Source organism: Carcharodon carcharias, chromosome 12 (genome assembly GCF_017639515.1).
Source record: "Carcharodon carcharias isolate sCarCar2 chromosome 12, sCarCar2.pri, whole genome shotgun sequence".
Classification (NCBI taxonomy): domain Eukaryota; kingdom Metazoa; phylum Chordata; class Chondrichthyes; order Lamniformes; family Lamnidae; genus Carcharodon; species Carcharodon carcharias.
Genome location: NC_054478.1, coordinates 125,604,755 through 125,621,081, shown reverse-complemented (window position 1 = coordinate 125,621,081; position 16,327 = coordinate 125,604,755). Strand labels below are relative to the sequence as shown.

The 16,327-nt window shown below is 42.8% G+C and overlaps 1 protein-coding gene across 1 annotated transcript in view; it reads left to right on the top strand.

Annotated features, from left to right (window-relative positions):
* Positions 1-11,660, top strand: part of LOC121284728 (trichohyalin-like) — a 172,596-nt gene extending 160,936 nt beyond the window's left edge. Inside the window, exons 24-26 of the mRNA XM_041200279.1 lie at positions 4,543-4,622; positions 5,635-5,739; positions 9,298-11,660. Coding sequence (XP_041056213.1) covers positions 4,543-4,622; positions 5,635-5,739; positions 9,298-9,408 — 296 coding nt within the window. The 3' untranslated portion in view covers positions 9,409-11,660. The remainder of the gene's footprint in view (positions 1-4,542; positions 4,623-5,634; positions 5,740-9,297) is intronic.
* The last annotated feature ends 4,667 nt before the right edge of the window (positions 11,661-16,327 follow it).

Genomic DNA, 16,327 nt, shown 5'->3' with positions numbered 1-16,327 from the left:
CTAAGTGCATGGCAAGTTCTGAAGCACAAGTCGAATATTGCCAGGGCTCATAGCCTTTGCAGTATCTAGTGCCTTCAGCCGTTTCTTGATATCATGTGGAGTGAATCGAATTAGCTGTGATGTCGGGGACCTCCGGAGGAGACCCAGATATATTATCCACTTGACACTTCTGGCTGAAGATTGTTGAAAATGCTTCAGCCTTACCTTTTGCACTGATGTCCTGGGCTCCCCCATCATTGAGGATGGGGATATTTGTGGAGTCTTCTCCTCCAGTGAGTTGTTTAATTGTCCATCACCATTCACAACTGTATGTGGCAAGACTGCAGAGCTTAGATCTGATCCATTGGTTATGGAATTGCTTAGCTCTGCCTTTCACTTGCTGCTTATGCTGTTTGGCATGCAAGTAGTCCTGTGTTATAGCTTCACCAGGTTAACACATCATTTTTAGGTATGCCTGGTGCTGCTCTTCATTGAACCAGGGCTGATCCCCAGGCTTGGTGGGAATGGTAGAGTGGTGTATATGCAGGGCCATGAGGTTACAGATTATAGTTGAGTAAAGTTCTGCTGCTGCTGATGGCCCACAGCACCTCATGCTTGCCCAGTTTTGAATTTCTGGATGAGTTCGAAATCTGTCCCATTTAACACGGTGGTAGTGCCACACAACATGATGAAGGGTATCCTCAATGTGAAGATGGGACTTTGTCTCCACAAGGACTGTGTGTTGGTCACTCCTACCAACACTGTCATGGACCGATGCATCTGCACCCGGCAGGTTGGTGACGATGAGGTCAAGTATGTTGTTCCCTCTTGTTGATTCCCTCACCACCTACCGAAGACTCAGTCTAGCAGCTAGTCCTTTCAGACCCGGACCCCAGATGGATTTTTAAGACAATCATTAGACTTCTGATTCCAGATTTTTATTGATTAATTTCAAATTCCATGGTGGTGGGATTTGAACCCAGGTTCCCAGAGCACTACACTGGGTCTCTGGATTACTAGTCCAACAACAAAGCCACTGTGCCATAGCCTCCCCCATTCTGGCCCCATTCTTTCCCTGCTCCGTGTTTTCCCTGGCCTTTCCCTCTTCATGTTTGGCTCACTCTTTCCCCTTTCTTCCTCATATTTGGCCCACTCTTTCCCTCCATTTTTTACCTGATATTTGGCTTATTCTTTACCTCCTTTTTTACCTGATGTTTGGCTCACTCTTTCCTGCCCTTTCTCCTGATGTTTGGTTCACTTTTTCCCTCCTTTTCTTCCTGATATTTGGCTCACTCTTTCCCTCCTATTCTTCCGGATGTTTGGCTCACTCTTTCCCTCCTTTTCCCCCTGATGTTTGGCTCACACTTTCCCTCCTTTCCTTCCTGATGCTCAGCTCACTCTTTCCCTCCTTTTCTTCCTGATATTTGGGTTACTCTTTCCCTCTTTTTCTTCATAATGCTCAGCTCACTCTTTCCCTCCTTTTCTTCCTGATATTTGGGTTACTCTTTACCTCTTTTTCTTCATAATGCTCAGCTCACTCTTTCCTTCCTTTTCTTCCTGATATTTGGATTATTCTTTCCCTCTTTTTCTTCCTAATGTTTGGCTCACTCTTTCCCTCCTTTTCTCCCTGATGTTTGGCTCACTCTTTGCCTCCTTTTCTTCCGGATGTTTGGCTCAATCTTTCCCTCCTGTATTCCTGATGTTTGGCTCACTTTTTCCCTCCACTTTTTCATGATGTTTGGCTCACTCTTTCCTTCCTTTTCTTCCTGATGTTTGGCTCAATCTTTCCCTTTTCTTCATGATGTTTGGCTCACTCTTTCCCTCTTCTTATTGATGTTTGGCTCACTCATTCCCTTCTTGTATTCCTGATATTTGTCTCACTCTTTCCCTCCTTTTATTCCTGATACTTTGGCTCACTCTTTCCCTCCTTTTCTTCCTAATGTTTTGGCTCACTGTTTCCTTCATCTCCCTGATGTTTGATTCAGTCTATCTTCAAGCTGAAATCACCTTTTTAAAAATGTAACAACAACAAAGACAACAAATAATATGTTTAACTTAATAAAACATCCCAAGTCACTTCACAGGAGCATTAGAAAGCCGAATTTGACACCAAGCTACATCAGGAGATATTAGGTCAGATGACCAAAATCTTGGTCAAAGAAGTGGATTTTAAGGAGCATCTGAAAGGAAGAAAGTGAGTCCGGAGTGGTTCAAGAAGGGAATGTTTCATTGGATCAGGGCTTCGCTGCCAAGGTCATAATATATTCCTCGCCCTAAAATGCTCTTGAAAAGTGGTGGCAAGCTACCTTATTGAACAGCTAGAGTCTGTGTGATGTTGATACACCCACAGTGCTCTTTGGAAGGGAGTTCCAGGATTTTGAACCAATGACAGCGAAGGAATTACGATAGCCTTCCAAGTGAGGTTAGTTTATGATTTAGAGACGAACTTGCAGGTGGTAGTTTTCCAATGTTCTGCAACCCATGTTCTTCTAGGTGGTAGAGGTCGCAGGTTTGGAAGGTGCTGTCCAACAAGTCTTGGTGCGTTGTTGCGGTGAATCTTTTATGTGGTACACACATTTGCCACTGTGCATTGGTGGTAGTGGGAATGAATGTTTGAGGTGGTAGTTAGGATGCTGATCAAGCGGGCTGCTTTGTCCTGGATGATGTCCAGCTTCTTGAGTGTTGTTGGAGCTGCAGTCATCAAGCAAGTGGAGAGCATTTCATTATACCTCTGACTTGTGCCTAGTAGATGGTGGATAGGCTTTGGGGAGTCAGGAGGTGAGTTACTCACAGCAGAATTCCCAGCCTCTGACCTGCGCTTGTAACCACAGTATTTGTATGGCTGGTCCAGTTATGTTTCTGGTCAATGTCAACTCTGTCAGGATGTTGAAGGCTGGGGATTCAGTGATGCTGATGGTAATGGCATTGAATGTCAAAGGGAGAGGGTTAGTTTCTCTTTTGTTGGAGATGATCATTGCCTGGCGCTTGTATGAATGTTACTTGCCACATATCAGCCCTAGCCAGAATGTTTTCCAGGCCTTGCTGCATTTGGGCAAAGACTCATTATAACACTGATAGGTTCCATCATCAGCAAACATCCCATGTCTGCCTTTATGAGGGAGGGAAGGTCATTAATGAAGTAGTTTAAGGTGGTTTGGCCTAGGACACCACCTGAGGAACTCCTGCAGCGATGCCCTGGGGCTGAGATGATTGTCATCCAACAACCACAATTATCTTCCTTTGTACTGGGTATGACTCCATAGATATGACTGTGGAGGTTTCCCCTGGTTCCAATTGATTCAGTTTTCCTCCTTGATGCCACACTCGGTCAAATGCTGCATTGATGTCAAGGGCAGTCATTCTCATCTCAGCTAAAATTCAACTCTCTTATCCATAATTTGGACCAAAGCAATAATGAGGTCTGAAGCTGAGTAGCCTTAGTGGAATCCTAACTGAGTATCGGTGAATAAGTGGTGCTGATGAAACTGTCAATGGCATCACTTTACTGATGAGTGAGAGTAGACTGATGGGCAATGATATGTTAGATTGGATTTGTCCTGCTTTTTGCAGTCAGGACATATCCACACAATTTTTCATATTGTTGGGTAGATGCTAGTGTTGTAGTTGTAATAGAACAACTTAGCTAGGGATGCGTCTAGTCCTGAGGCACATGCCTTCATCAATACAGCAGGGATGTAATCGCGGCCTTTGTTGTATTCAGTGCAGTCAGCTATTTCTTGATGTTACGTGGAACGAATCTAATTGAAGCCTGCCGTCTATGTTGCTGGGGACTTTGGGAGGAGGTGGATCATCCTGTCGGTACATTTGGCTCAAGGTGGTTGCAAAGACTTGCCTTTTGCACTCATGCTGGACTCCACCATTATCGAGCTTGGGAATATTCATGGAGACTCCCCTTCCAGTTGGTTGTTTAATTGTCTACTAATATGGCTGGATGTGGCATGACTGCAGAGCTTTGATCTGATCTGTTGGTTGTGGGATCACTTAGTTCTGTCCATCGTGTGCTGCTTCTGCTGTTAGGCATGCAAGTAGTCTTGTGTTGTAGCTTTACCAGGTTGTCACTTCTGTTTTAGGTATGCCTGATGTTGCTCCTGGTACACCCTCCTGCACTCTTCATTGAACTAGGGTTGATCCCCTGGCTTTGTGGTAATGTTAGAGGAGTGATATGCCAGACTCTGACGTTACAAATTGTGGTTAAGGACAATCTGTTGCTGCTGATAGCCCCCAGCACCTCAGGTACCCAGTTTGACTTGCTGGGTCTGTTCTCAATCTATACCATTTAACACAATGATAGTGTCACAAAACATGATAGTGTGAAGATGGGTCTTTGTCTACATAAGGACTGTGCGGTGGTCACTCCTACCAATACTCTCATGGATATATGTGTCTACAATAGGTAGATTGGTGAGGATGAGGTCAAGTAGGTTTTCCCCTCATTTTGGTTCTCTCATCACCTACTGCAGACCCAGTCTGTCAGATGTGGCCAGCTCAAATTTGACTTCAGCCTTGGATTACTGTAACTGATGTGTGTGTGTTTTTTTAAAGGAGACGCTAACAGACAAATCAGCGAATACAAGTTTAAACTCACTAAAACTGAACAGGAAATAACTGCGCTGGAACAAAATGTAAGTATTTAATAACCTTGCTACACTGCGCGCTTGAGAAAGTGCAGAGTGGAAAAGTCCATTCAGTCTGTTTGTCCTGCTTTTTCCACAGGTGATCTCTGCTCTATTGTGGCTCTACCCAGCCATTTAATCTCCTGCTACATCCTAAGCACACTCTCACCCACTGTAGAATCTACTCATCCATTTAGTCTCTACCTACAGCCCAAGCTCACTTTCACCTATAAATGGAATCTGCTCACTTTTTTAATCCCCTCCTATAGCCCATGCACATTCTTTGCCATCTTGGACTCTCTCTACCCACCCATTTAATCTCCTTCTGAATGGCCTTTTCTGATCCAATGTGCTGTGTTACCTTCAAGCTGGATTTTAGAGTTATGTTTGGATGTTTGTATAAAATGCAATAACCCTTTCACCTAGATCCTAAACTGAAGAGTGTGCCATTGTTTCTGGGATAAGCTGAGACCTCATTTAAGGAACTATTCTGACAGGGTGGTGTCAGCTTCATTCATTTAGTACTTGTCTTGCTTCTGAATTGGAAGGTTGTGGTTCAAGCCTCATCTGAGGACTTAAGTGCAAAGTGCAAAATATATGATGTCAATTCAGTGCACTCTTGAAGTGCTACATGTCAGATGCCCATTTTCTCATCGGCGATTCCACATTTGCCTGCTGCTGTGATTCAGGTGGATGTTAATGATCCCATGCCATTATTCAAAGAAGAGCAAGGGAGTCCTCTCAGTGCCCTGTGCCAGCATTCCTCCTTCAACTCATACCACCCAAAATGAATCAACTTACCAATTACCTCATTACTGATGCCAATTTGTCCACACAACAATGGGACTAAACTTTTCAAAGTAACTCATTATGAGGAGCCCTGTGAGGTGGCTGACGCTATGCTATGTGATTGCCAATCATGGAATGACGTTTGTGCATATATCCATTTTGTGCCATTTTAATATTGGGTTTTCCACCTTTTTGATGAAATTGTTTTGTCGTTTCCTGGGGAATATTTCAGATCATTCGTCTCGAAAGCCAGGTATTACGATACAAGACGGCAGCAGAAAATGCAGAAAAAGTGGAAGATGAGCTTAAGGCTGAGAAGCGCAAGCTCCAAAGAGAGGTAAGGTCAAGTGGTTGAGTGAGGCTCAAGGGAGCTCAATAGCATAATATAAATGGCCACAAAATACCTCTGTTAATTGATGTCCAGTCTGAACTTAAAATAATAAATAAATAATTTGTTGTTTATTTTTGTGTTTGATGAGCTTAGTTTGAGTGCCTGTGGAATCAGGAACTTGCCATCTCCTCACAAATACTCCAGTATCTTACTGGATGATCCAATTGTTTGTATAGAGCTGTGTCATACAGACAAGAAATGACCTGGTTTGACTTGCGGTATGTACTATGTTAGTTCTTAGCAATGTGAGGAGGTGGGATTGAAGGTGCAGTTGGCCTCAGATATGAAGAGTTTGGAAATTTGCCAAAATGGCTGCTGCCAACTGCTATTCACTGCCTCCTACTGGAGAGACATGTGTGCACGAGTGAGGATAGGCTGGGGCTCATATGTGATTTGCACCCCCCCCCCCTCCCCCGTCCCACCCACCAACTCAGTTGAATAAATTCTTGGGTGAGGGACTGGGAGCAGCTAGCACCTTTGGAGCTGTATTCCAGTGAGAAACTTAAAGCACATGAAATTCTTCAGTTTGTACTAAGAGGAAGCAAAAGTTAGTATGCAGGTACAGCAAGTAATTAAGCAGACTAATGGAATGCTATCCTTTATTACGAAAGGGATTAAACATAAAAATAAGGATGTTATGCTTTAGTTATACAGGGCATTGGTGAGACCGCACCTTGAATACTGTGTGCAGTTTTGGTCTCCCTATTTAAGGAAGGATGTAAATGAATTGGAGGTAGTTCAGAGGAGGCTTACTAGATTGATACCTGGAATGAGTGGGTTGTCTTATGAGGAAAGGTTGGACAGACTGGGCTTGTTTTCACTTGAGTTTAGAAGAGTGAAGGTAATTTGATTGAAGTATAAAAGATCCTGAATGGCCTTGACAAGGTGGATGTCGAAAGGATGTTTCCTCTTGTGGGTGAGTCCAGAACTAGGGGTCACTGTTTTAAAATTAGGAGTCATCCTTTTAGAACAGGGATAAGGAGAAATTTTTTCTCTTAGAGGGTTGTGTGACTTTGGAATTCTCTGCCCCAGAAGGTAGTGGAGGCGGGGTCATTGAATATTTTTAAGGCAGAGGTAGATAGATTCTAGTTAGGCAAGGGAATCAAAGGTTATTGGGGTTAGATGGGAATGTAGAAATCAAAACACAAGACGATCAGCCATGGCAGAACAGGCTCAAGGTGCCGAATGGCCCACTCCTGTTCTTATGGGTTACTTGTCACAGAATTCCCAGCCTCTGACCTGTTCTTGTAACCACAGTATTTATGTGACTTCAGTTTCTGGTCAGTGGTAACCCCCAGGTTGATGGTCGGGTATTCAACGAAGGTAATGGCATTGAATGTCAAGGGGTGATGGTTAGATTCTCTCTTGTTGGAGAAGGTCATTACCTGGCATTTGTGTGGCTTGGATGCTACTTGCCACTTATCAGCTCAAGACTGAATGATGCCCAAGTCTTGCTGCATATGGACTTGAATCCATCAGCTTCTGAGTTGCAAATGGTGCTGAAAATTGTGCAAACATCAGCAAACATCCCCACTTCTGACCTTATGATGGAGGGAACGCCACTAATGAAGTAAATGAAGGTTGTTGGGCCTAGGGCATGACCTTGAGGAACCCCTGCAACGATATCCTGGGTCTGAGATGATTAGTGTGATTAGTGATATGGTGATCACGAGGCATTTGAGAATTCAGGATTTTTTCATTAGGGATGAGAAGGGTAAGGGATGACTTGTTCGAGATCTGCAAGATTTTGAAAGTTTATTTTAAGATAAATAGCCAGAGATTGTTTTCACTGTGGGATGAGATGGAAATGAGAGATCACAAATTGAGGAAAATCACAATCTGGTGCTGCAGAAGTGGAGGATGTTTTGGGGGTGATTGAGGAATGGACCAGTGTCACTGAGGGAACGGCCCCTTTGGCATTCTGAAAGGAGAAGGGAAGATATGTTTAGTGGGGGTGTCATGTTGGAAAAGGCAGAGGATGATCTGTTGAACAGGGAGGCTGTTGTGGACAAGAGAAATTCTATTATGGTTCTGTGGGAAAGGGGGTGGGGTTATTTAATGGTTCGTTTCTATAACAACAGACTGATTTGGTTTTGATTCAAACAAGTTGAAGAAAAAAACTGGAACAATGAAAGTCGCTCAAAAAAGGTGGTCATGCTTCTGGGAAAAACAAAGTAGAATTTGGCCAAGATGTAAGAATTGGACTCTGATCTTCATTAAACATTGAGGTAGTAACATGCTGTGGATAAAGGGAGGTACTGTACTTAGATTTTCAGAAGGCATTTGATAAAGTGCCACATGAAAGGTTATTGCAGAAAATAAAAGCTCATGGTATAGGGGGCAACACATTAGCATGGACAGAAGATTGGCTGGCTAACAGCAAGTAGAGAGTAGGCATAAATGGGTCTTTTTCAGGTTGGCGAGATGTAATGAGAAGTGTGCCGCAGGGATCAGTACTGGGACCTCAACTGTTTACAATTGGTACAAATGAATTGGATGAAGGGATGGGTGGGATGGTTGCCAAATTTGCTGATGACACAAAAATAGGTAGGAAAGTAAGTTGTGAAGATGACAAAAGGAGGTTACAAAAAGATACAGATGAGTTAAGTGAGTGGGCAAAGATCTGGCAAATGGAAAATAACGTAGGAAAATGTGAAATTGTCCACTTTGACAAGAAGAATAAAAGAGAGGCATATTATCTAAATGGTGAGAGATTGCAGACCTCTGAGTTGCAGAGGGATCTGGGTGCCTTAGTGCAAAAGGCTGGTATGCAGGCTCAGCAAGCAATTAGGAAAGGTAATAGAATATTATCATTTATTGCGAGGGGAATTGAATACAAAGGTAGGGAGGTTATGCTTCAGTTGTACAGAGCACTAGTGAGACCACATCTGGGAGTACTGTGTACAGTATTGGTCACCTTATATAAGGAAGGATGTAAATGCATTGGAAGCAGTTCAGAGAAGCTTTACCAGGCTAATATCTGAAATGGGCAGGTTGTCTTATAAGGAATGTTGGACAGGCTAGGCTTGTATCCACTGGAGTTTCGAAGAATAAGAGGCGACTTGATTGAGTAAGATCCTGAGGGGCCTTGACAAGGTTATGGAGAGGATGTTTCCTCTTATGGGAGGATCTAGAACTAGAGGTCACTGTTTAAAAATAAGGGGTCGCCCATTTAAAATGGAGATGAGGTAAAACATTTTCTCTCAGAGGGTTGTGAATCTTTGGAACTCTCTTCCTGAAAAGATGGTGGAAGCAGAGTCTTTGAATATTTTTAAGGCAGAGGCGGATAGATTCTTGGTAAACAAGGGGGGTGATAGGCTCTCAGGGGTAGATGGGATGCAGATTTGTGATTACTATCAGATCAGCCATGATCTTATTAAATGGCAGAGCAGGCTTGATAGGCTAAATGGCCTACTCCTGCTCCTTGTTTGTATGTTAGTAGGAGCTGTGGGCAACTTGGAGAGCTGGTTGCATATGAATCTATGACCTATTGTCCCCTGACAGGTCCGCTCAGCACTGGATAAAATTGAGGAGCTGGAAATGAGCAACAGCCATTTATCGAAGAGGCTGGAGAAGATGAAAGCCAACCGGAGCGCCCTGCTATCTCAGCAGTAGAAGCCCACTTCCAAGAAGCCAGGTCTTGGATCTGGCTGCCTGTTAAGGGAACTCGCTTTTTAAAAAAGTAATTAATGAGACGCTTCACTGTTACCACATACACACTGCTGAGGATAAAATGAAAAGAATTGCACATGTTTCTGACTCACCACTTACATTGTTTTCTTTACAAGGCTTCCAATTTGACACTTCCAGCACAGGCATCTTGGGCTGAATGGCCTCTTTATGTGCTGTCTCATTCTATGATTGTATGATTCCATCAGCAAGCAATAGCTTAGTTTTAACGAGGGATTTGGTTTTAAATTGTACATTAGTCACTGCAGAGAGGGGGACAGTTTGTTTGGTGGTTATGTTTATGAATTAATAATCTAGGGAACATGAGTTCATTTTCCACCATGACAGTTTGAGAACTTGAATTCCGTTTCAAACATCTGAAAATAAAAAGCTGGTATCAGTAAAAGCGACCATGAAACTGTTGGATTGTTGCAAAAATCCAACTGGCTCACTAATGTCCGTTTAGAGAAGGAAACTTGTTGTCCAGCTTATACGTAACTCCAGTCCCACACCAATATGGTTGACTCTTAACCACTACCCTGAAATGGTTTAGTCATCCACCCAGTTATCACTGACTTCTTGGTGAAAGTTGAAATGGCAATAAATGCTGGCCTTACCAGAAATCTTGGAATTAATTCAAACAAAATGGGCATGTAAGCCATTGCATTGAATGTCTTTGCTCAGCATTGGTGCATTGTCACTAAATATTTATTGGTAAGGAACGGTAAAATGTCAGTGAGGCGCCAATGCACTCAAGGGTTATGCCAACTGCACAGTGTACTCTCAATACCCATGGTGTTTATTTTCATATATTAATATTTTAGCTGTACTTTGTGAATGGTCCCAGTCTCAAGATCACTGTAGAACGTAGAGTTAAGGGAAAGAAGGGGGTTTTGCAAATGGTGCAGAATAATTGCACTTTTTTCAAAGAACAATCGAATCCAATCTTGGGAATGCAACCCTTGGATAAGTCTTCTGGGATAAGTCGATCCATCTGAACTCTGAATACACCATAACAGTATTAAAGCCCACTTTAAATTAATGCACTAATTGAGGATCGACAATTTCAGATGATGTTCCAACTTTTATTGATTCCGATTTTTTTCACTTCTGCCGTAAGGCTGCATGGATTTTATTCATTGTGAAACAAAACATTTAATGGTTCTTAACTCTTAATTTGACAAACATAAAACTGGTGGGGATGGGGTGGGGTGAAGTTCCAGGCAATTATCAGTATTTTCTTTTGCAACACCATAATAGAAATTAGTTTTCTGGAATGATGGGGAGATGAAAGTGGGGAAGATGGCTTGGAGGAAGAAGCAACTTTCATTAATGCGCAGACCTTATAACATTTGCAATATTTTGGTCTGAGTTTATTCAGCACTCAATGACTTTCAAAGCGGGACATGGAGGCCGGCTAGCAGGGTTTTGACTGGATTTCACCAGCGACAGACACAGAGATGAGTGGGACCTGTAGATCTTTGAGACCTTGGGTTGCACATTACTTTTCTTTCCCCAGAGAGCTTGGCATTTTCTCTCTTCTCGCTCCCTCCTTACACCAGACCTTCTCTATCTGACAAACTGAAGTGCCAGAGAAAGCAGCATTTGCTTCAAGCTGTGTTTCTAACTGCTTGAGATATTGATGTTCTTATTTTGTAAAAGCTTTCTGCTGTGTTTTGTTTTTAAATGGTGTAAGCACTTCTTGCCTGAGACACATGATTGGAATGTGTTTAGGCCCAAGGAACTAAATTATTTTGGAAGTATTAAGTGATGGGAAGTGCTTACGCCATCGATGAATAAAAAGTGTTTCTCCATAATGGAAAATGGCATCAATAAGATAAAGTTAAATCAGGAAATCCAGAAGCCAGTCCAGGGAATGATATAAAGAAAACTGTACATACTATAACTTTTAAATTACCTTTTACACACGTTGTACATGACTGATTTTTTTTTTGCTCTCCAGGACAGATTATAGCTCGGGCAGCGAGCCGGGCTTTTTCTTTCTTGAACCTGTTGCAGTCTCAGCTTTAAGAGGATGGGTTGAGAGTTTTCTGTTGGGGGATTGAAACGATTGCATCTGTTTGTTTTGTTTTAAAATCAGGAGATCTGCTGTGATCCGCTAAGCAGCGGTTACTGCAAGACACCAATGTATTAAAGGTGAAAATACATTCTCAAGCTAATAAAACCTTTTAGAGAGACTTTCAGATGGTGTCATTCTTCACTGATGAGTTGACTGATGTTGTTAATTGTGTCATCTATACAATGTCAGTAAACGATTGTGTACAAACAGGCCTTTCATCCCTAGAACCTGGGTTCAAATTCAGTGGGATGATCCCATTTGTCTTCTGGCTGCAAGGGCATTACCAGATTTGTTCTGATAACACAAGTTGACACTTCAGTGAAGTGCTCTTGTAGAGGGAGGTTTACTCTTCATCTAACTTATGCTCTTTCTGTCCTGGGTGTATTTAACACTGACAGTGGACCCCTGGAATGGAAAGGAGTAGATATGGAACATGCTGTAGCTCCTTATTTTGTTATTATCACTCTGTGACTCACCTTGATGAATTCATAAAGTAAGTTAAATCTGTTATACCAGGCTGTTGGCAGTTTAATAATGAAAAATACATATTATAACTGTCCCTTTACCACCCTTTCCTATCTTCTCATTTCCCTCTGCATGCCCTGTATCTTCTCATTTCCCTTTGAGTGTTATATGCATGCCCATTTCTCTCAGCTTTTGTTTATTTGCACATTCCACTCTGTGTGCTGTATATCTGCCCATTTCCCTCTGTTATATATCTACCCATTTCTGCGTTGTATATCTACCTATTTCTTTCTCATGCTGTATATCTTCTAATTTCCTGCTGCATGTCCTACACAAATTGACTTCCCTCTACTTGTTATGTGCATGTCCATTTCCTTCAACATGTCTTGCACATGTCCATTTCTCTCTGTTACATTTTTCTTCTTTGACATAAGCATACCAATCTTATACAAGGATTGATGAAACAATGATGTGGGTTCTTCTCAGTTCCTCTGACATGTCTTCCTTCTTCCTTAACCGAGGTTTTCTACCCACGGTGGTTGGCAGGGCCCTCAACCAAGTCCAGCCCATCTCCTGCTCATCCGCCCTCACACCTTCCCTCCCTCCCACAACCATGATAGGGTCCCCCTTGTCCTCACTTATCACCCCACCAGCCTTTGCATTCAAAGGATCATACTCCGCCATTTCCACCAACTCCAGCATGATGCCACCACCAAACACATCTTCCTTTCACCCCCCGGCGGCATTCCACAGGGATCGTTCTCTCCGGGACACCCTGGTCCACTCCTCCATCACCCCCTACAGCTTAAACCTCTCCCACGGCACCTTCCCATGCAACCGCAGAAGGTGCAACACCTGCCCCTTTACTTCCCCTCTCCTCACTGCCCAAGGGCCCAAACACTCCTTTCAAGTGAAGCAGCATTTCACTTGCACTTCCCTCAATTTAGTCTACTGCATTTGCTGCTCCCAATGCGGTTTCCTCTATATTGGAGAGACCAAACGCAGACTGGGTGACCGTTTTGCGGAACACCTTCAGTCTGTCCGCAAGCATGACCCAGGCCTCCCTGTCACTTGCCATTTCAACACTCCACCCTGCTCTCATGCCCACATGTCTGTCCTTGGCCTGCTGCATTGTTCCAGTGAAGCTCAACGCAAACTGGAGGAACAGCACCTCATCTTCTGACTAGGCACTTTACAGCCTTCCGAACTGAATATTGAGTTCAACAATTTTAGATCATGAACTCTCTCCTCCATCCCCACCCTTTTTCCCAATAATTTATATAGATTTTTCTTTTCCCACCTTTTTCCATTATTTTTAAATGTATTTCCATCCATTGTTTTATCTCTGCCTTTTAGCCTATTTCGATCCCTTCCCCCCACTAGGGCTATCTGTACCTTTATTATCACATTCCTTAGATAATATCACCAGCTTCAATACCTCTTTGTTCTTTTGTCTATATCTTTTGGCAATCTCCACCTATCACTGGCCCTCTATCCAGCTCTACCTGTCCCACCCCCCCACCCCGCCCCCCCCCCCCCCCCCCCCCCCCCCCCCCCCCCCCCAACCAGCTTATATTTCACCTCTTCTATTTTTCCTTAGTTCTATTGAAGAGTCATATGGACTCGAAACATTAACTGTGTTCATCTCCGCAGATGCTGTCAGACCTGCTGAGTTTTTCCAGGTATTTTTGTTTTTGTTGTTGATGTGGGTTCTTTATTTGGAGATAAGACTTGATACAGATAATGTTCACTGCTTATTGCACACTAACTGCTAGTCATTGGTCTAATAAATCATATTCTTTGAGGTGACAGTAATTTAAGATACACTGTCTTGAAGGTATATACACATCATATCACAACACCCTCTATATGTTATAAACATGTCCATTTCCCTCTACATATTATAGATATGTTCATTTCCTTCAACATGATATACACATGAGGATGTCCAACCATCTTGGATTTGACCTTTTCTCCCATAGACACCTAGAGAATAGGAGCAGGAGTAGGTCATGCGGCCCTTCAAGCCTGCTCCGCCATCCAATATGACCATGGCTGATCCTCTAATTCAATGCCATAATCCCACGCTCTCCCCATACCCCTTGACACATTTAGAGTCCAGAAGTCTATCTATTTCCTTCTTAAATACATTCAGTGACTTGGCCTCCACAGCCTTCTGTGGTAGAGATTTCCACAGGTTCACCACCCTCTGAGTGAAAAAGTTTCTCCTCATCTCAGTCCTAAATGGCCTACCCCATATCCTGAGCTTGTGACCCCTTTTTCTAGACCCCACCAGCCAGAGGAAACATCATCCCTGCATCCAGTCTGTCCAGCCCTGACAGAATTTTATATGTTATAATTCTTCCAAATTCCCAGTGAATATAGGCCTAGTTGGGCCTGTAGTAATCATGGTTTTATTTAGTGTGTAATGTACCTTTAAGAATAATACTTGTTAGGCAAGATCACATGATCTGTAGTAACCAATAGGAGAACAGCACGGGCTACCTCAACAGTCACTGTAGAAATAGAGTTGGAGTTGAAAGTGCACATGTAGTTGCTGCTGAGTATATTGTAAATAAACAAAGTTTCCACCCAAGAAGTGTCTACTATTAATGATCTCTATCATTAATAGTACAACTCGGCCACCCTACAACAAACTGGTGACGAGGATAAAACAGGATTGAACAGAAGAAATCAAGTTAAAAAGAAATCGCCACTGTACCTGGTCCAGTGATTGTAAGTAGCAAGCTCTGTTAGAATTGAAGAAGTTATCCCCTCTCAAAATGCCACAATTTGGGAGAATTGATCCTTTTGAACCAGCCACAGACAATTGGTCTTAATACATAGAACACCTAACAATCTTTTTTAAAGCGAACAAGATTACAGGGGAAGAGGTGAGCAATCCTCTTGAGCACATGTGGGAGCAAAACTTGCAGCTTGATTCAAAGTTTGACAACACCCAGTGAAGATTGGAAGAATTTTGATGAATTGGTGGACCTTGTGAAGGGTCACTTTCAACCCAAGCCCTGAGTCACGATGCAGAGGTTCAGGTTTAATTCATGAAATAGAGCTCCAGATAAGGCAATTGCATGCTACATGGCAAATTTGAAGCAGCTAACGGAACATTGAGAGATTGGTATGACTGAATGACATGCTCAGAGATCATTTAGTGCTTAGTGTGAAAGAGGACACGATTCAGAAAAGATTATTATCTGAAGTGAATCTGGATTTCAAGAAGGTGCTAGAGATAGCGCTGGCCATGGAAAGTGTATTAAAAGATTCAAAAGCAATACAGAGTGCGCAAAATGGTGCCGTCCTCCACATGGGGTGGGAAACCTCAGCCAAAAGAAGCGTGAAAAAGTGAGACTCTGCCGAGAAGCGGGAAACAGCCCCCGCTAGCTGAAGAATAAAGTAAAATAACTTAGCAGCAAAATTGAAGGATAATTTTAAAAGAGGTGGAAACAATCTGTCTTTCAGCGATTGGCAGCTTAAAAAAATTGAATGCTACTATTGTCACAGAAATATGATGGGGCAATACAAGGAAAGTTTTAAGCAGGCTTGTAAACAACAGAAGAAGCCCAATGAAATCTACAATGTAGAAGAGCCAGAAACAAATTCAGAGATTTTCTCGTTGCTTAATCTGAAACTTGGAAAGACAGAACCAATATTTGTCACAGTGAAAGTACATGGCAAGCTTATTAGACTGGAAGTGGACATGGGAGCTTCCACTACAGTAATTGGGGGACACATCTTGAGGTGTTTGAATAATGGTAACATCAATTAAGTTTAGAAGAAACAGTTGCCAAGCTAAAAACTTACACAGGCGAAGACACTTAAGTAAAAGACATAAGCAGAGTAACTGTCCATTATGGAAGCCAATCAGCAAAGCTACCCTTGATGGTCGTAGCAGATGAAGGGCCAAACCTCCAGGGGCAAAATTGGTTAGAATGGGCTGAAATTTTCCAGTTGAGAGGAAGTGGGCTACCAAAGCTACTTAGAAGGTATGCCACCATCTTTAAGGACGAACTGGAGAAAATCCAGGGCCTGCAGGCCAAGATTCATGTGGATCCGGAAGCAACTCCTCGCTTCATGAAAGCAAGACCGGTACTGTATACCCTGTGAGAAAAAGTTGACATTGAACTGAACAGACTAGAGAAACTGGGCATTATACAACTTGTTCAGTTCTCAGAATGGGCAGCACTCGTAGTCCTCGTCCTTAAATCCAACGTAAGCGTCCAAATTTGTGGACCCTGCAAACTTACGGTTAATAAAGTAGCTAAGCTAGACAAGCACCCCATTACGAAAATCGAAGACCTGAAT